This window comes from Xiphias gladius, chromosome 18, assembly GCF_016859285.1.
Source record: "Xiphias gladius isolate SHS-SW01 ecotype Sanya breed wild chromosome 18, ASM1685928v1, whole genome shotgun sequence".
Lineage (NCBI taxonomy): Eukaryota > Metazoa > Chordata > Actinopteri > Istiophoriformes > Xiphiidae > Xiphias > Xiphias gladius.
The window spans coordinates 9737790-9758430 of record NC_053417.1 but is presented as its reverse complement, the minus strand read 5'-3'; the positions used below and the strand labels follow the sequence as shown (position 1 = coordinate 9758430).

Here is a 20641-nt window from a genome sequence, read left to right as displayed (position 1 = left end):
TGATAATATCTCAGAGAACAGCTCTGTATGTAAACAGTCACTGAAATCCTCTGTAGATGTATAAGGTGCAGACTGGAGTCTGAGTGTGAATGACATAACGGATCCCAGTGAGACGGGAAAGGAGAACACATGGCATCCATATTTGAGGCATCAGTCCATATCTTTCCAGAGGTATTTGCAGATTTCCTGTCTCGAAATTTCCAATCTAAATGTCTTCCATGGAAAATGCTACAACATCAAAACTGTCTGTGTTTGGAAAGGACATGAACAAAGGGAATCATTTGACCAATCAAAATAATATTTATTTTTTTCGTCTAAGAATATTTTTAGATTTCCATAAATAAACCATTAATACACATATGCAAATGCTGTTTGTTAGTAATTAAATGACAATGTAATGTAATAACCTCATTTTAAAAAAGGTCCTGCAAACACAAAAACACATATGCCATATTATCAGAATGTATTAATATGCTCTAACTGCAAGTGTGTATGTTTGTGTTGTTTACTGCATGATTGATTTGTACTCTCCTCCAGCACAGTATTACTGTGTGACTCCATATGTGTAGTCTGTTGTCATTTATTTGCATTCTGTTGCTTTGTCCTTATTCTTATTTTGCACTGTCTTGTGTTAGTTACAGTGTGTGTTTGTGTGTGTATTTGTGTGGGCCTGAGGATTTGTGTGTCTGTGCTTGTGACAGACGGGAGTCCCAGTTATCTGAAACTCGGGATAAAGTCCTTATACACACCGAGTGTCTGCCACTTCTTCATAATATCCTCCATCATTCCTCTAAGGACTCACAAATATGTCGCTCTGCTCTCCTGTGAAAAAGAAGGACAAGCTAGATCAAGACACACAAGAAAAAACAGAGAGAAGAGGAAGGAAAACACCAAGCGGGGCAGAGACGGGGAGAGAAAAATACCGGCCCGATTTTCAGAATATGTTCTACATTTTTATTTTCATTCCAGTGGCATCAAAGTCTCAGTAGAAGTTAATGAGGAGGAACAGAACAGAGCCTGAAACTTTGGCTCTGCCTGCCACAATCTCAGAAACAATGGTTTATGTATTTCTGTATCAAACTGTCTATAAATGTGACGTCTTTACTTTGCACCATATGGCCCTTTATGGTATATTATTCTGGTGGACTTCTAAAGTGAATATGCAAATCTAATTGCATTCTGTTATACTGAAATGCTTCTGCAATGCCGTCTTTCATTGGTGTCACGTCAAGTTTATTTTAATGAACAGAATTAAATTGATTTATATTTAAATGAACACTAGAGTTCAGATGGATTTCATATCAGGATGTACCAGGTTTTTGTTTGACCAACCTCTTCATCTTCTTACTATCACTCTGCTAACTCCTCTCTCTCTGTTGTAAAACCATTTCCATGTGAAATATATTTATTTATGTGATTGCAAATGCATGCATGTGTTCATTATTTACTGTGTGTATGTGTATGGGCTTGTTTTACTATATTCGTGGGGTGTGAAAACTGGGAGCCCACTATACCTGTTGGGTCCAACAGCTTTGTGGGGACAAAAATGCTGGACCCCACAAGTTTAAATGGGTGTTTGAGGGTTAAGATTTGGCTTTAGAGATAGGGTTAGAATGAGGTTAAGGTTAGTGTTACACATATATATAGTAAAACAAGGATGTGTGTGTGTGTGTGTGTGTGTGTGTGTGTGTGTGTGTGTGCGTGCATGCGCGTGTGTTCTTATCCATTGCTCAATTCCCTTGACTAATTTCATGCTCCTCTCACCTTCCACTCTTACATCCTCTGTATTTTTGAATCTGTGTGTGTGTGTGTGTGTGTGTGTGTGTGTGTGTGTGTATCTGTGACTGAACTTGTGTGTGAGCTCCCTGTTTTTCCCTAAGAAAAAGCTTTGCTCATGTAAATTGTATTTCATGGACCAGTGCCACAGCTTTGTTCTTTGTTAGATTTCTCCTATGGGAGCAGGAACATAGTCACGCACCCAGCTAAATACGAAAACAGAATAGGTAGAAACAAAAGCACACACGCTGAACAATATACAGACATGCATGCAAAAACAGGTGTAACACAGACACACACACTGCCCATGTGTTAAAGCAGAGAGTAACTTGCATCCAGACATAGATTAATGTTGTATGCTGGGATGAGCAGAATTTCTGATGCATATATGTGAAATACAAGATGCTGTTTACGTAGTTGTGTTTAGCTGTGTTTGAAAAGGTCAAGGAATTATCATTAAAACACATTAAAATGAATCAAAATATTATGGATTTTTATTTTATTTTAATGTATTACCGTAAATACCATTCCCACCCACCACCCACCTCTGCACTGCGTGCAATCAATTTGCAGGCCAGGTCACGCTGCAGAGTAAGGATCAATGAACCAGTTCAGAAACAGCATTTTAGTCTTTGTCCGTTAAGATGAGTTTAATACACACTCCAGGCTGCTAAGCGAACTCAGACACCTACACAGTCTCTCGTCAAGCGACGTGGTGGATTAATTAGAAATGCGATGTTTACTTATTTTAGAAAAACCGATTTCCTTGTGTGTAACACTGACCGCACTCAGTTTTTTTTTTCCATCAAACAGTCTAGCGCTGGCCCTAAATGAACGACAGAATCTTTTCTACCGGTATTTTTGAGAGTTCGATACGAAACGAGTTTCCGCTGGTACGTATTGCCTTCAGGAAATAGCCATATGTTCACTCTCAACTCTCAACAATATAAATGAAAGCATTACAACCTTAAAAAGTGTTAAAAACTCACTCTTCCTCCGATTCCTGGGTGACAAGGTGTAGCCTTAAGCAGTGCAGGCGGCGACTGCTTGACGCGTTTTCACCTCGGGGCTTACCGTAGCTGTGTGCGCTAACTGCAGATACCTGCCCTCATACATAGTCTCTGTCAACGGCACTTCCAATACATGCAGAACTACAACCCGTAAGAGACTGCTTGGGGCCTTCGGGGCTCGCCAGATTTTTTCATGTAGCAAATACAGACACTAGACTCAGTGCCCGTTAACTTGTTAGCCTGTGGGTATCGTCCTAATTCCTGCTGCCTGCGGACTTTGGAGAGATTCGCTGCTGCAGTTTGGTTAAGCTATGCGATTTCTGGTACCTGTTAGTGTTAATAATTTGGAATTCATTACTTTTATCATCTCCAGGTTTTTTTTTTTTAATCTCTTCTCATCTCATAATGCAACATATATAAAAGTTGGTAATTTTTTATTTACTGTAAAAATAATATACACGTAGCATCAACCCAATTAGCCTTGCAACTTAAGTAAAAACACTCACTGATTTCATAAATTGTCAGCTTTATTTAGCCTGCTGCTGATAATGATGCATTATTGTTTCCACTCAACACTGGCATATCATGTCACTGTGCCCTGCAGTCTTGTGGCCTGAAAGATGTGCAACACCCGATACCGGAAAACTCGAAATGCTGTCCAAATCTAACAAAATCGTGCTCCCAAAAACCTCTAAAGCTCACTAATCAATATGGTATATCTTGTTTGTTTCATTTGTACAAAAAAAACCCAAAGCATAAAAACGGGTTGTGGTCTATATCTTTTGTGGACTACTTCTTAGCTGAGCCTCATTGTCACTGTGAGTTTGCTGGGCAGTCTGCTCTCAGTCTTTATGCTAAGCTAAGCTAATCATCTCCAGACTCCAGCGTCATATTTAATAGAAGGATGCAAGAGTGGTATCAATCTTCTCATCTAATTCTTGGCAAGAGAGATAATAAGCATATATTCCAAAATGTCAAACTATTCCTATTAAGTTCTGTGGCCACTAACTGCAAGTTTGAGATTCAGCTTTTAGCTTTTAGAAATTATTAACTGCACTCAGCACAGACCATACAGTGCGGTTTTTCGTTCCTTATTACAACAACAAAGATCACTAGACGTAAGCTCGTGCAAAATCAGGGTGGTAAAAGTCTTTGCATACTTTGATACTCTATTTTGTATCAAAATGCACTGTGATGTACGACGTGTGTTGATGTGTATGTTTGAGAGCATGTGTGAGTGCTCATACAGTATATCACCTTAACTTGGCTCTGTGTTACGGCAGACTGACAGTGCAAAACGGCATCATGGATGGTGGAGAAGAGACAGGACTTTGTCACTTGGTCACTGAAGAAACCACCAGTCTGCAGGTTGTCCACCACACCAGCTAAAAAGAGAGACAGAAAGGGAGAGAATAACGCAATGTAACAAACGGGGAGTTGAGTGTGACAAATATAAAGTGAGAATGGGCGTGTGTGTAAGAGGACAAGAAATGAAATGAACAAAAGGGTGAGAAACAGAGAAATCTGTGATTAGAAAATTCAACATTTGGAGCAGGAGAACAGCAGGAGAAATAAAGTGGACCAACAGTAAATAAGAGAGCGAAAGACATGCAGAGAGAGAGGATGGGAGGTTTAATCCTTGTGTTAACTGAACCTCGTTATCATTCCTGGCTATATAAATAGTCCTTCACAATAAACTATTTTCCTCATTATAGGCTATTATCGGCAACCCGGTACGAGTCGATTAGAGCTGCTAATCCTCTGAAATGAACCGGATGGCTCCTAGTGTTGTGGTTGTAAAAATTTTTCCCTGGAGACCCATATTTTTGTCCGATCCAGCAAGTCAGACCTAAAGTTCTGGGCTATTATGTAAAAATAAACACAGTAAATTAGAAGCTGTATCACAGTTAAAATACAACTATCCAATCAGACTTCAGTATTTTTCTTAGCTCTCCTCGGGACTCATTATGATAATCTCATGAGCCACTATTGCATATCATGCCAGACTTAGAAAACATGGGATAGTATATTCTGGAAAACCAGCGATGGACTGAACAGCTGCCTTTGCAGAAATGTTACAATAACATCTGTAAACAGCAAAAATTCAAAATTCAAATTGGGTGGGTCCTAGCGGATGGAGAATGTGAATGTAAAAGTACATTTACATGTGTGTTATGACATGTTGGTCATAATCAAAAAACAAGAAAAAACTGTTGTAGTATTTCAGACAAACTGTCAGGGGATCAATAACTTTAAATAAGTTCTACTTAATGGATTTAAAACTTATTTCCAAGTGTATTTATTAGTAGACAGTCAAATGGGTTCTAAGAGAATCAACTCATACATTTAAGAGAATACATTTGCTTTCTTTACACTGACACATACAGAGTACAGTTTTTCCAATTAATTTGTATTATGGAAAGAGAGTTACAAAGTCTGACCTACCAATCCACACGGCTGCTTGGCTGTTCTATTGAATTATTTTAATTTATTCTTGAATGTAGATGGACTTACTTTGGCAGCCAGCGAGAACCACCTCAATACCTATTTCTCCATAGTCTCTCCGGATCTGAAACAGACACACAAGCAAGGAGCAAAGGTCAGACCGGGGATCATTTAATTAGTCTGACAATTGGGTTTATACTAATTGAAAGCCTGAGGAGCCAAATAATAAGGAGAGGGACAGAGGGATGAATGGAGGATAAACTCCAATTGTTGTAAGAGAAAAGCAGAGTTACAAAAGCTGGTTATACATGAAGAAATGTATACAAGGAAGATAAAAGGATCACAATCAGCAATCTTGTATTTGCCTTATTCTCCTAGGGCCAGTTAATTTTCAAATTTTGAGAGGAAATTCATTACTAGGTATCAACAGTCTGCCTTTTTGTTCCAAAAATTTCTTCAAAAGAGGTCTTTGGATCCAATTAGATGAAGAATGCTGAGTCTCCTTATATTAAGCTATTAATTTTGTCAAAATATTAGGTATACAAATTTTTTTTTTAATACAGTTAAATAATGTAATGCATATAAAATACATACAAGAAGTTGAATTCTTTATATGTACAAGTAACTAAACCTTGAACAAAAAAATTAACTGTGTACTTAATTATTAATTAAAAGGGAGAGGGAGACTAAGTATTTCTCTTTCTCGCCATGTTCATACATTTCGTAGCGCCTTGACTCCCACAGTATCCAGGAAGTTGACAGGGCTGAGGTCAAGGATGATGGCTCTAGGGAGCGAGGGGTCGGGCTCAGCATCTATCTCAATGGTGGCAATATCATTCTGCTCCATCCTTTCTGGCTTCTGCTCCTGGACAGGCGGAGACATGACACCATGCAGGGACTCAACATGGGAGGCAACATTTTGTGCTTCACACAATGAATCAAGACCGAAGGTGTTCACAGGACCAGGAAGTCAAAACATTTGTGTAAAAAACAGTTGCACTTGGAATGGAAAAAAACATCCTTTTGCATCAATTAACTCAATTTACTCCTTTTGCATCTGGTCGTCCTCACCGTAGCGACTGCGTTCTTCTTGGCAGCCTTTTTGGCTTTCTTGGCAATTTTCTTCTCATGCCTCTTCCTCTTGGCCTCTAGTTTCTTCTTTGCTGACAGGACCTTGGTAATGTCAATGCCAGACTAAAGAAACAGCAAAAGACAATCACACATGGTAACGTTAAGTGAAGTTAACATTAATTTTCTACACCCAGTCAAATCTTAATATTTTATCTCCCCGAGTGACAACAACAACTACATTTTTGGTTGGTCAAGACGAGCACTATCAGATGTTAATGTCTATGTTCAGGCTAACTTGTGTTTTCAAAAAAGGAGCAAACTATTTTAAAAATTTAATTCTAAAAAACTACAGTGTAAAGAGGAGGAGTCATGGTAAATGTTTGAGTTTGCATCAGTTATTCGGAATTACCAAAGATTTTTCCCAGGGAAGAGGAAAACATGTAAAATGTTATATTAATCACTACTGTGTTGGATTAAGTGAGGATAATACTGTTTACAGCTGTTACTGTTAATACCTGTCTATTACAAATGATTATAAGTAAGTACTCTGAAGTTAAGATCAGCAGACAAATGTTTATATTGGCAAGTTTAGCAATCTAATTCAGTCCAACGAAACTAATCCCCACCATAAAAATAAACATATACCAACAGAGCAGGTGTAGCATGTAGCAGCCTGAAGAAATGATGCCATCCTTGTCCATAAAACAGTATGAAGCATAACCACCAGGCAATACAGAAAAGTACTTTTTAGGAAAGTCTTACTTGCTCAGGAAGCTTAGTGCTTCCGCTTGAGGGTTCTGGTATAAAGTAAACATCAAATGTTTGAAATGAAATAAACTGTGAAAATTTGTTTTCCTGTATTTGCATTCCACAACTAAAAAAAACAATTTAACACAACTTTCTCAGACTCTAAGTTGTCCACATCCGCTCACTTTTGTTGAAGCAACAGAAAAGAATTTTTGAATGTAGACATGGTCACTTGACTATTGGCTTAGGACAGATCTGAAAAATTGTGAACCTATCCTTTATGAAAAGAAAAAAGAAATGTTTTCATGTCAGGATCAGCAAAGACCAAGGGCATCATTAAAGTCAGATAGTATTCTCAGTTTCTGTTTAGCTGCCACAGGGAGACGTGCAGTAGAAATAGCCGGCTACTGAAAGTCTGTGCCTCCAAGACACGTGATTCACATTGAACCAAAAAACCAACCAAACCCTACACAGCGAAACATGCAACTTTGGTTGCTCAGAATAGGTACTTTTCGGCTGGATAGTGCAGTGAGGAGATATTATTTTTCCTCAAGCCTTTGTGCTGACAAGCTTTTGTTATGTTAAAACATACATGACCTACAGACTGAAACCTCTAATATGTCCAGTCAGGTCAGGAATTTGATCTAGAGCTAAGTTTCTGTAGCTGATTCTGAACATTTTTTGAAGTGTTGCAAATGAAGCGATGGATCATTTAAAGATACCATCTGTATTTAAATGATCTTCACATAAGCTAGTTTTTATACCAAGTGTGAAAACACCATTTGCAATGAGTAAGGACTAAGGAGTACCCAGGAAATGGAAATGCTCGGAAGGTTGTCATGGTCATAAGTCATCAACAGCCAATCAGATTTTCATTGTTTATTTTTCAAATTTTTGCTCCATGAATGAAATGTCTGCCTGGTAATTGCAAAGTGGATCAGAATTTGATTCCAGCCACCCAAGGTTTCCTACTTCTCCGAAACAAAATTGATAGCAATTAGCATGTCAAAAGCAATGCTTTTGAGTTTGCAGGACATTTTAACTTACCAAGACAATGTAATAGTACGACAGGAAAGTGCATTAATGCAAAAACAATTTATGATTTGCCTCTAAAAACTTCTCTTGTTGCATGAAATCACTAGTTGATGCAATTACAGCACTTAGCATCTCCTTCCACAAGTGCAACCCATCAGCTTAGGTGCTGCCAGCGAAAACAAGCAACAAGTGACCCAAAATGCCCCCTGAACCTTTCCCTATTTGAGCCGCCTGCATGCCACGCATGACTGGTCGGGTAGAAGCCAGTCACCCAGATCCAAAAATGACCAGAATTTATCTGGTGGCAGTTTCTCATCCTTTAAAAACACCTGCAGTCCCTGCAAGCTCCATGAAAGCTTATTTGTGCATCAAACATCAGAAGGGAAAGAGCGACCCTGTGGTTTTGACATGCTGACATTTTAATGGATGAGGCATTCCACTATCTCCCTCCCTTATTCAATTTCTACCTCTTCCTCTCTCTCTCCCAATCTTTTGTCATCCTTTTCCATCTTCCCTCAATCAGTCTTCCCATTTACTCCAAGGAGACCTGACAGAAGAGGAGGAGTAAGAAAGGGGGGAGGATGGAGGGAGGGGGGTCGTTAAATAAAAGTTGAACAGAAGAAAGGAGGGGAGAAAATGGTGGGATGACATTTGAACAATGTCTGTCACGGTCGCAATGTGTAAATGGTTGAAAAGTCGGGTCAGTTATTAGTGTGTCAGAAATAATGTTTGTAAAAGAGGAGTTAATTGCATGGAATTTGTGACATGATTGTTGGTGGAGTCGGTCGTGTCTTTTTCTGTGCCTGCCTGTGTGTGTGTTTGTGTGTGTGTGTGTGTGTGTGTGCGTGTGTGTGTGTGTGTGTGTGTGTGTGTGTGTTCTTGTGTGTGCATCTTTATGAGAATGAATTCTATTTTTAGATCCTGAAGACATTTTCGGAAAGACATTTTGTCAGTCCGCACTTCTTTGAAGAGCTGTTTGAGGGCTAAGACCTGATTTTAGGGTTAGGGCTAGGTTAAGGTTGAAGGTAGGTTTGGGGATTGGGGTGTGTGTGTGTGTGTGTGTGTGTGTGTGTGTGTGTGTGTGTGTGTGTGTGTGTGTGTGTGTGTGTGTGTGTGTTTGTGTGTGTCCTCACCTTCTTCCCCAGGGCATCTTGATACATCTCAGCATTGGCAAAGTAGAGGGTGGCAGAGGAACGGAAGATGAAAATCCTTGGCACCTGCCTCACCTAAAATCAATTGGTCAATTACGGAGTTAATCAAGTTAAACAGAATTAACTACATTTCCCATACCAACAGATCTTGATGATAACACAGCATAGAGAGCTACAATGTCGTATCAGCTGAGAAGAAAGTAGCACAGGAGTAAACATAGTAGCATAATGCTGCATTCATTTATATTTGAAGGTAGTTATTCAAACGGAGAAAACTGTTCATTCCCGACTGTTAGTGTTCAAGCTACCAAGACTTGACTGTCTAAAGCCATGCTAGCAGCACTCTGAAGCTGTAGTTAAGCACAGTTGTGCTTTGAGCTAACATCATCACGCTAACATGCTCACAATGAGACTTTTAACATGCTGAAGTGTTGTCTTACAGGTATTTGGTTATAAAACAAACTACTTATAAATTAGAATTTTGACCTGAGGATGGCGCTACATGGCAATTTAAGGTATTACCAAAGTTATAGGGATTAATTCAGAGGGGAACATGAATGTCTGTACCAAATTTCAAGCCAATCTATCCAAGAGATATTGACATAAAACCCTAAATGTCAACCTCATGGTGGTGCTGGAGGAAATATCAGAAGATCACCAAAATCATTAGGATTCATCATTTAGGATTTCATCATGGGTCTCCGTACGAAATGTTGCGGCGATTAATCTTGTAGATGTAGGACAAGTGAGAACTGCTAGTGGTACTAGATGAAATGTCAGGGGATCCCAAAAGTAGGTATGGTTCATCCCCTGGGCATCATTGATATCTGCACCAAATTTCATGGCAATCCATCCAATAGTTGAAAACTGACCGACAGAATTGACTAGAATTGACTAGAGCTGTGACGCTCGAGGCTTAGGACACTGACACGCAACACAAAATGTAGCTGCACATCCTAATTAACACCTACCTAACTGTATAAACATCCTGTTGACAGTTTTTGTGCGACTGTCCTGCCTTCCACACATTGTCCTGGGTACACGGAGAAATAAACTCTCTATTGTATTATTAATTGCTCAGTGATGTATTGTGTTCATTACTTCCTCAGTTGAATGCAATAATGTATCCCAGGTTTTCCCTACCATTGATAGGGCTCGTATTAAAAAAAAAAGCATTTCCCTTTAAAAACCCATATATCTGCCAGCTAACACTAGGCAGTGAAGTTTTAGTGTTGCACTTCTCCTGTTCTCTTTTGAAATAAGTTGCAGAAAACAACTTCAAAATATTGTTAATATCAAGGACAAAAGGAACTTGACAGGCAAGTGTGCTTTGCAAACCGCTCACTTCAAAAAGCCTACAAATGGTGCTTATTGATATACTATAAGGCACTTTTGATTTATCAATTTATAATTTAAAATGTGCTCAGGACATTCTGGCAATGTCTGGATCAATGCTCTCCCTCACTCTTGCTTTGAGGTCACTTAAATATATATTGTGTCGTACCTGATTGTAGTCCTCCAGTGGCCTGTAAATGTCTGTGTCTGGGACCTGCCCTAACAGGGAGTATTTAGGTCTGCAAAACACACAAAACAAAGACCTGCAATTTGCATTACTTTGATTTGTAATACTTTATGTTTAGGCGTGGTCTGAAAGGGGAAGGATTTAGTTCATTGTTGGGTGTGGTGATAGCTGAATGTTCAATTTGACAAATTGTCCGACTGAATGCAGTGTCTTCATTAGTGTATAATTGTGTGTGTGTGTGTGTGGGCCCCACGGCAATGTATTCGTACAGCTGTGTCCTGAAGATGACTGTGAGCATGGAGAACCCAATGGAAGCAGCTAGTCCCATGTCAGGGTTGAACAGCAAGGTGAAGATGAAGGTGGCCAACCAGATCAACTGAAGAAAAAAAGAGAAAGAGACATGAGTAACATAGGAATGGTTAGTAAAACGTAACTAAAAACGTAAGTAAAAAGATTCTCATCTTAGAAATATAAAGTTTGACTTAATTATGACACCACAGGAAAAGCCATGTTGTTACCTAAATCCTCAATGCAGCTTATTCAGTTTAAGCAAATTTGTCCGTCCTAGGTGTATTAAATCAGCTATGAGAGTTGTGGGCGTATTCACTCCTACATCTTTCAAGATGTTTACCCACTTGCTGGTCTTGCAGTCACACTAGTTAAATTGAAATTAAGCCAAAAGCAATAGACCCTTGAAGCAAAGCAGCTAAATGGAATTCAGCCACTAATATTTACACCTAATATTGGATTATGTATCTGCCAGCGATGGTGGCATTGAACACTTATGTAGTTCTTTTCAAAAGAGGAGACATTTGTAGCTGTCTGAAATTTACCAACTCAAAATGAAGAACAAGGAGGCTGATGTAAATTTTTTCCCCACTCAGCTCCTTGTATTACCCTCTGCACCGGGCTAACATTTTATACGTAACCTCAAGCATCACTTAAGCTTCTTAGAGTGCATGTTTTCTGTCCTCGTTTTAACATGTTAACGGTAACAAGCATATAATGTAACATCATAAAGTTTTGCATTCCTGGGCTGTCAGGAACTGTGGTATTAATGTTAACATGCATACAGTTAGGATACAGTTAGCTTGTAGTTATGCTAGTGTAACATGCTAACGCTTAGAATGTCACATACAGTACGTTAACATTAGCAAGTCTTAGGGAATGCCAAACTACAGCGCTATATCTAGAAGTAATATCAAAGTACAGTGACGCTGACAGAAAGTGATCATTAGTTTTACTGTGCTGGATAAATTTTGAGCAAAGAAAGTTCTCTAAGGCAACTCTGGCACAGTGAGTTTATTCAGTTGATTCTGCAGAGGGCAGGCAATGTGTCATTGCTTCGCATGGGACAAGATAAATACTTATGGCCAGTACTGTTTTTCCTAAAGCTTGTGAAGCACCGTGGATTTAAGATAACATTTAAAACACGCAAATCAGTGAGGTACTTGATACAAAAATGTTATTGAATTTATCTTCCCAAAACATTAGCCATTTCCTTGTCGACTTTTAAGTACACCCACCATGTCTACTTTGTTGCTTCTCCACAGTGCAGGAATGTCCATGAACTGCTTCATCATGCCGTGGAGGTTGACAAAGATGATGGCAGCCAGCACTGCCTACAATGTCAAATACATTATAAAACAGTTCATGTGGAGTGCTCCAGTTTTGATTCCTGAAACATGATGGTAAGTTAGTCTGTCTGAGGTAAACCTTTCATCTGTTTTTTTGATTTATGTGTTCTAGTTAAATGGGTAACAGTCTTAAGAACTGAACTACACTGTTTACAAGTGTTTTTTGAAATCATAAGCGTCATATCATAACTCTGCTTAACAGCCTCTAAACATATGCTCTTTTAGCTGTGAAAATTTAGATATTTCAATTTGATTAATTCATTACCTTTTGTGTTTTAATTATTTGTTTTTAAAAGTAGCCAGTAGCTTAGTCTGAAGATGAGGAAATATCTGCACGACAGCAATACAACTTCAGTTGTTGTCGATTTTTCACTTTGGCTGAATGTTAAAGTGGGCTTATAATTTTGCAGGCAAATTCACACTCAGACTTGGACACATGTGTGTGCTTATGCTTGTGCGCAGATGTGAGTACAATCAAAGACCTACACACACGCACACACACACACACACACACACACACACACACACACACACACACACACACACACACACACACACACACACATTACCTTGGGCAGATCTTCAAAGAGAGCCCCAATCCAAAGCACGATGATAAGGATAACTATTGATGATAGAGCCCCAGCAACCTGCAGTGAAGAGAGAGGGTAGATAGAGGCATGATGAATGGAAATCAGGAGAGAGATCTGAGGAACAGAGTTAAAGAATAGTTGAATGATGTAGTGGTTATCAGTATGATTTGATACATGATTATGAGAGGAGTCACGGCATCATTAGTTAAAGTCCCTCCTCTCTTTCCTCTCCTCTGTAATGGGCCTTAACTGATTAATTGTGTTGTCAGACTAAATCGGTTTGGCCTTTCAGCAATTTTGTGTTTGTGTAGGTGGAGTTCGACAATGTGAGCGAAAAATCTGTTTTTTAATGATGCCACTTATCAGAGTAACATTAATTATGGACGGTTTTTCACTCTGTTTTACGTTTAAGATCACCCAGGTTTGTAGCTGCAGGCAGAGTGAAGTGTTGGGATGAAAATCTGATGTGAAAAGTGATTTTATGAAACGGCCTTGTCACATTTTTAAAAATGCCAAGCATGAAAATCAATAAGCAGTTTCACTTGTGTTGAATGATCACAGGAGAAACAACAAATATCATGCAAATAAAGATTTTCCAAGGTTTGGAAATTGAACTTTATAATGGTGCATCAGTAACAGGACGAGTACTAAGAATTGGCCTAACAGCAGGCTACAGTATGCTGATAAAAAAGAGTATGTGTTGATTTTATTTTTTCATGTTTTAGGTTAGTGCCGACTGTTATTTTACTAAATGAGACTCAAGACATTTAAGGTCTAATATGAAGAGTTAAAATTTATTGGAATGAAATTATAGTTTTTTATCTTTTGATATGTCTTTTTGTGTCTTTACATCTTTCTTTGTTCTTTATGTAACATACTTATGAGGACATTTTTTTTAATAGATTTTGATAACAAGAGGTTAAAGGATTAGTTCACCCAAATAACAAAGACTCACATTTTCTCACTGACATCTGGTGGTATCTACACAGACAGATAGTTTGTCCCAGTTTAGAGATTCCCACACCAATACAATGGAAGTGAATGGCATTTCGTTTGTAGAACTCACAGTACTGAACAATAACCTGGTACTCTGGATAATCCAAGGAAGTTGCTGTCAACAATTTTAAGGAACTATTTCCACAGAAGAAAGTAGTTTCAAAGAAAATTAATAACAGTGCATTGTCAAGTGAATATGTGATTTTTATTTTGGTGGTGGAAGCCAGTGTAACAGAACCACTCATACAGAAGTACTTTTGGTTACGCTAAAGCTATCTTCATGAATACCAGTAGGCTGTTTGACCTTTAAAGGGTCAGTTTCAATACAGTCTCGACTGTATTGAAATTTGGGTGAACTGACCTTTTAAAGGTCAAACAGCCTATTATTTTATTTTAGATGTATTAGTTTCTGAAAGCAGACCTACCTTGTTTAAAGATTTCTATAATCAAACTAACCTTTGTCTTAACATGCCTGCAGAGAGTAGAGTAAGAGGACACCTCTAAAATCTTGCTCAAGGGCAGTTGACCAGAATTACAAGCACCCATACTAACCTGAGTCTTCCCTCCTGTGCTCTCCTGAACCATAGTGCGAGACATGGAGCAGCTGATGGCGAAACACTGGAAAAATCCTCCGATGGAGTTACTCAGACCCAGGGCGATTAGTTCCTAAACCATGGAAAACACACTATTTACATACAGTACACTAATCTTTAAAACATCAGTTCATCCTTGTATCCATCTTTCACCTCCCTACCTGGTTTGCGTCCACCTTGTATCCATATTTCAGGGCGAAGATTCGGCCCATTGAGATGGCAATGCCATAGCCAACCACAGACAGAGCGAAAGCGTCCCCTATCACACGACCAAAAAGAGAGACATCTGGGACAACAGGTGGCTGGAGACTGGAGGACAGAAACTGAGTAGAATACATTGCCCATAACAAATACTTCATGTTTCATATGTGGACACACACATGAATGTCTACCTATATGTCTACTGTGAGTTGTGTTATGTAACGTTTCTCACCCTGAGGGAATAATTCCCACCACATCCACTCCATATTTTTCCTCCAGGTTAACTTGCCAGGAGACTACTGTAGCAATAACGACCTGGAGAAGCAAATAATAAGAGACATATTAGTGGGTGCGTGTATGGTTATCTTTTTAAAGAACTAACTTATCATATAGTATATTATAATTGCATGTACATATTCCTGTATACTCACAGCAAGCAGCTCCACAGGTATAGGAACAGGTATTTTTTTACTCAAGTATGAATTGAGCTCCTTAGCGAGGATAAGGCCAATGATAGCAACGATACTGACCACAAGAGTCCCGATGTTTGTATGTGGGATGAGATAACACACCTCTATCACAGTCTGGAAAGAGAGAAAGAACAGGATTATTGGTTAAATACTTGCATGGAGGAGGCATGACAGAAAAAAAGTTTCAAAAACTGAAACCAAATTCATACATGAAAATACAATGCTCATTTTAGATTCTTGTCCATCACTGAGAGGACTGCCAGTTCCCCTGGATATATTTATGAGGTGGAACGCAAACATGAGAGAGCATTATATTTTCCAGCGTACGATGTTTGAAAAGGTTTGTCAGCAGTTACGTTCCCTTACACTTAGAAATCTCACAACTTGTTCATATCCAAAGATCAAAATTGCTTTGCAATGGTGCTGAAATCTGGGTGAACTGACCCTTTAAAGGTCAAACAGCCTATTATTTTATTTTAGATGTATTAGTTTCTGAACATACACACACCCACTAATATGTCTCTTATTATTTGCTTCTCCAGGTCATTATTGCTACAGTAGTCTCCTGGCAAGTTAACCTGGAGGAAAAATATGGAATGGTGTGCTCATCCACAGAAAATGAATTGACAGCAATTTTTGAAAATTGATTCACTGTTTAAGTATTGTTAATCAAGCCCAATTGCCAAATATTCGCTGATTCCTGCTTCTTAAATGTGAGGAATTGCGGGTCTTCTGTGTTTATTCTCATTGTAGGTTCAGTACCTGTTTATTGGACAAAGAAGAAATTTAAAGACTTTACCTTGGGATTTCAGAGCCTATGATGGGATTGTTTTTTGTTTTTTTTTTTTACTATTTTTCTCACTTTGTAAAATCAAAATTTGTAGAAACAATGTGCCAATGACTGCGGCTGTGTTCTTACAAATATCAACGCAAAAGGTCCGCTGTGTCTCACAGGGCTGATGCCAAAGGTGTATTTGAGCTGGGACACGATGACGTGGATGGCAGCTCCTGTGGTGTAAGCCCGGACCAGAGGCTCAGACAGGTAAGTCACCACAAAACCAAACTTGACCAGACCGAGCAGAATCTACATACATAAAACAGATTGAGAAAATATGGAGGTTCACAGGGGCCATGCACTCATAGCTGCAAACCTAAAGAATATTTGTTTTAAAGTCTAGAAAAACAGCTTATGTTTGACACTCCTGAGTTTCTAATGTTTCAGTATCACTAGTGAGCCAGTGCGAGTTAGATGCCTCTGACTTCTACATGAATAGCCTGCATTGATCCACATTATGACACAAACATAAAATTAGTATTTATGGAATTACAAACAGGTTCATTCACAACTGCTGGCTAGTGTGTAGCATTACAGCTCCAAGAGCTAAGACCTGTCTTTCCCTCATTTTAATTGCAGCAGAACTATATATATAAGACAACACAATTTGACCTTTTAACCTTGAGTACATATAGGCTCATATGGGATTAAAAGTTCAGAACATATAGCATGAAGCAGCTGCCCTTCATGCTTTTAAGTGATGGATGGATGTTCATGGATGTTTTCCCTGTTAGCAGCAGATGACTCTCTGCGGCGATGTCAGCTGTCTGTCCATCCGAACAAGATTTCTCAACAACTACAGACCAGATTGCCATACATTAATGAAGATTAGTAATTAGTGTTTACCAAATGTTATACTTAAACCCCAAAGTAAACCGTTAACTCTAATATTTACCTGAAATAATCCAGATATGAAGGTGACGGCCGCAGCAACTCGAACCCTCTCTGCATCCCGGGTGATGGTGTCAACTATACTGGAGTTGGTCACATTGTCCCATATCATAAAGTTCGAGTCTGGGGCTAATCGATCTGTCACCCCTCCTATCATCACACTCATCACTGCATATGTTCCTGGAGGTAGGAGACAGAGACAGCAACACCCACTTTTGCTGGCCATATAACAACATATTGGATATTCTGAGAGACATTTCCCTTGACCCCAACTTGGTCCTGAAACCCATTTTTTTTCCTCAGCTTCTTGCTAAAACCAATGGGGTCCCATGTGAAAACATTATCTTCACCATCTGGAACCATTTTGATCATTTTACATTTTTGTTTCCCCTCCTTACTGATTTGACATCAGTTGGAAGGTAATGCCACGTATTTCTACCTTCCCGTAAAAAAAAGCAGTCGCAAAGCTGAATGAGTTATTTCCGCCAGCCCTGGCTCCAAAAGTAAAGCTCCCATTCATTTTTCACATAGGTAATGTTACATGAATCACAGTGTGAGCGCTTCAGTTTCCAACGCTGCCGGATTAATCATCAATACAAAAGATTAACGACTGTCTTAGAAAATATCTAGTTCTTTGGTAAAATAAAATAAAATAAAATAAAAAATAAAATAGAATAAAATAAAATAAAATAAAAAATAAAATAGAATAAAATAAAATAAAATAAAATAAAATAAAATAGGTACTGTCTTGTGTATGTAAAAACTGTGGGAGAGAGGTTACCTACAACTTCCAAAGTACATCCAGTCACTGATCTTAAAATTCTGTTACGTGCATCGCTAAAAGCGTGTGGAAGCTGTAGATAACGTCGTTGAGAAAACTACAAACACATCTTCATCTTAAATCAATTTACTCTCGGATTCCCGGACAATTCTGGGTGGATTCAACAACTGCGGCGCTGCGTTTAGCTCCCGAATTTAACGACAAAAGTGTTTTGACTGAGCTGAATTTGATTAGCTTCTTCTGTGTGGTGACAGCGGCAGAGGCTCATGGGTATTGTAGTATTCAGGCCAGTCTGCCGCGCCGAACCGATGACAAAACGTGATTTTTCAGGAGCGAAGCCGAAATAATTAAGACTGGTGGCCATAACATAAACTTATATGATCATGATATGGGAGAGTCCCGTGTTTCTATGCTGAGTAGCATTAAGGATGCCATTAAAAGAAAAGTTTGAAATAGGAATACAGAATGGGGAAAACACTTACAGAAGCAGCTGCGTCTCCCACTCCGTATCTCTATTAGATTAAGAATCTGATAAAGGTTGTCAGGTTTTTAGCTCGTGTTGACAGGGAAACGTAATCATCAATCATATCTGATCAGACCACACTTAAACAGTCTTTAAGGAGCAGATTAAGAGTTGTTTTGAGCGTTTAAACTCTTAATAAATAATAACTGAGGATTCTTTCCCCCTTTAACACTGATTTTAGTACGATCTTATTTATTCAGTGATATTAAAAATGACAGAGAGTGATCAGGTTTTCAGATGCTTCAAAAACAAGCACGTCAAAAGTTATGGAATGATTTTAGAATTACTTCCCCTCTAGTGATCAATAGAAGAAATATAGCCTATCAAAAGTCTTGAGCTTCAGCTAAAGAACATGAAGTGTATGTCTACAATATGCTTAAAACCAGATCCTTGTAGATTAGAGAGGCAAAAAAATGATTGGTTCAGTCTCTTATTAAGCCTGCTCTCTCACTCGTTCTTCTTTGAAGTGCTTTTCCCATGCCGGACAGTAGAGCATGTGTTAAAAGTACAAACCGACTGAGATGTGCTTGGATGTGCCGAAGATGAAGTAGATGAGGATGGGGTAGAAGGAGGAGTAAAGGCCAAAGATTGGAGGAACAGATGCCAGCAAGGCATAGGCCATACCTGCAGGGATAACACAGGGTAAACATGATTTCTTACGGTACAGGAGAGCAGAATAACACAGAAGATACTGCATAATAGGGTAACATAGTGGGGAAACACCACAGCAATGCAAACACTGCAGGTTACCATTTTAAAATAGATTAAAACCACATCTCTCCCTTTGTCTCTTCTATCCCTCAACCCCCAACCGCATCTCTATCTTCTGAACCTCCATGCTCACCCTGCGGCAGCTGCATGATCCCAACACTAATTCCAGAGATCAGGTCACCCAGGGCATTGTCTCTGATGGAGTAACGAGGAAGCCATGATAAAACAGGAATACTACTCAGCAGGCAGCTCTTCAACCGAGGACCAGAACACCTGAGTTTGGGTGTCAAGGTTTCAGACAGAGAGAAAGAAGAGATAGAAAGGGTGATTTTTGTAAAAAAAAAAAAAAAAAGGGAAAAAAGGGATACGTGTCGAGTCTGTTCAAGTCTGTTCGTGGATCTGACCTATAGACTGCTTGATTTTTGACACACTTTTTGCCAACTACAAAAACAGTTAATAAGTGATCTTATATCATTGCAGTCTGTCACCTATATGCTTAGTTTTGCTCAAGCTCAACAAACCATTGAAGGCATTACTTGAGTAAATCATGAATTTATCATCACACTTCAGTGCATTTCTCTGCCAAATTCCCCTTTTAATCATTAAAGAACTCACTAAACTGTATTTTTACACTTGGTAAATGCTACTTTTGCTCTCAGACATGGATGTGGTCTTTGTCCCGTTTGTGTAGTTCTGGTTATATCTCAGACCATATTCAACACATTTTGTGACATTATGAAAATACTTTTATTTATTTAACTGTCAAGTGACTTCATCTACGCTTATGCATGTGTGTTTAAGTTGGAAACAGGTGAACAAGAAATACACATATGAAGACAAATTTGTTCTGAGAGTAACTGACTGTTGAATTTTGAACAATGAGTACACAGGATTGGGTGAAACTGCTGTATGCTTTGTGCTTTGGTATACAAAGACTTTATACAAAACAGAAAATGTCTGAAAAAAAACATGTAACAGAGGGATTAATTGAGATGCACAGTAGATTAGATGTAGGGAGCTTTACCTCATTGACTTTTTGATCTTCTCAGACAGAGATGGTTTTGAGTCAGACTTTTCGGCCATCTCATCCACGGCTCCTTCATCCAGGATCTTCCTTTCTATGCTGTAGCCCACCCTCCTCCTCTCTGCCATAGCTAACACTAGCTGTAACATACACAAAAAACAAAAAAACAAAACAAAAAAAATGCATCTTTGCTTCCAAATAATGGGTTTCTTTTGGCAGAAAATGGTTTCCTCATATCTTTCAAAGATGATTGCAAAAATACAACTGTTATGTTTTAAACACTGTTTCTATTTTGTTGGAAATGATTTAAAATATGTAATGTTTCATGTTAATCCAACATCCTTCTTGGACTGAACTGTTCCTCTCCACATGGGAGCAAAAATCAGAAACTCTTGAAACTTTTGATAATAATTACCTTGTGTGTTCCAGCTGAATCAAAAAAAAAAAAAAAGTTTTCTTAATCCAAACTCCAGAGGTTTGTGGCGTTTACAACAAGCCCAGAACCCACTGAGGCCTGGAGATTAACCAGGCAGGTTACTGTACTGTAATATTTTGTCCTCTATCCTGATGTCTCTTATCTGTTTTTCCAGTGCAGGGGAAACAGATCCAACTCTGAATCTGTCTCTGGTCAG

General features: G+C 38.8%; 1 protein-coding gene across 5 annotated transcripts; it reads right to left on the bottom strand.

The window, feature by feature from the left end:
* Positions 1–293: 293 nt before the first annotated feature.
* On the bottom strand, positions 294–20438 carry slc26a6 (solute carrier family 26 member 6). Of its 5 annotated transcripts, none has more exons than XM_040153880.1 (20): positions 20425–20438; positions 20010–20149; positions 19119–19258; positions 18788–18898; positions 16975–17150; positions 16164–16328; positions 15206–15358; positions 15007–15089; positions 14735–14882; positions 14533–14646; positions 12964–13041; positions 12284–12379; positions 11027–11133; positions 10740–10809; positions 9218–9310; positions 6303–6425; positions 5950–6096; positions 5301–5355; positions 4044–4171; positions 294–822 (listed from the first exon to the last, which is right to left on the bottom strand). In XM_040153880.1, the coding sequence occupies exons 2-20, from the start codon at positions 20135–20137 to the stop codon at positions 799–801; spliced, it is 2139 nt and encodes a 712-aa protein (XP_040009814.1). In that variant the 5' UTR covers positions 20138–20149; positions 20425–20438; the 3' UTR covers positions 294–798. The 5 variants fall into 5 exon arrangements, with proteins under 5 accessions (XP_040009814.1, XP_040009815.1, XP_040009816.1 ...); XM_040153881.1 differs by having other exon boundaries at positions 5950–6090; XM_040153882.1 differs by lacking the exons at positions 18788–18898; positions 19119–19258; positions 20010–20149; positions 20425–20438 and adding an exon at positions 17752–18023.
* Positions 20439–20641: the final 203 nt, after the last annotated feature.

Excerpts from the sequence above, each read along its gene's own strand:
- slc26a6 (XM_040153880.1), bottom strand. The coding sequence starts at position 20,137 with ATGGCAGAGAGGAGGAGGGTGGGCTACAGCATAGAAAGGAAGATCCTG. Across the intron at positions 13,042-14,532 it reads GCACAGGAGGGAAGACTCAG|GTTGCTGGGGCTCTATCATC; the intron begins GTTAGTATGGGT and ends TCTTCACTGCAG. Across the intron at positions 5,356-5,949 it reads GAGTCAAGGCGCTACGAAAT|ATCCGGAGAGACTATGGAGA; the intron begins GTATGAACATGG and ends TGTCTGTTTCAG.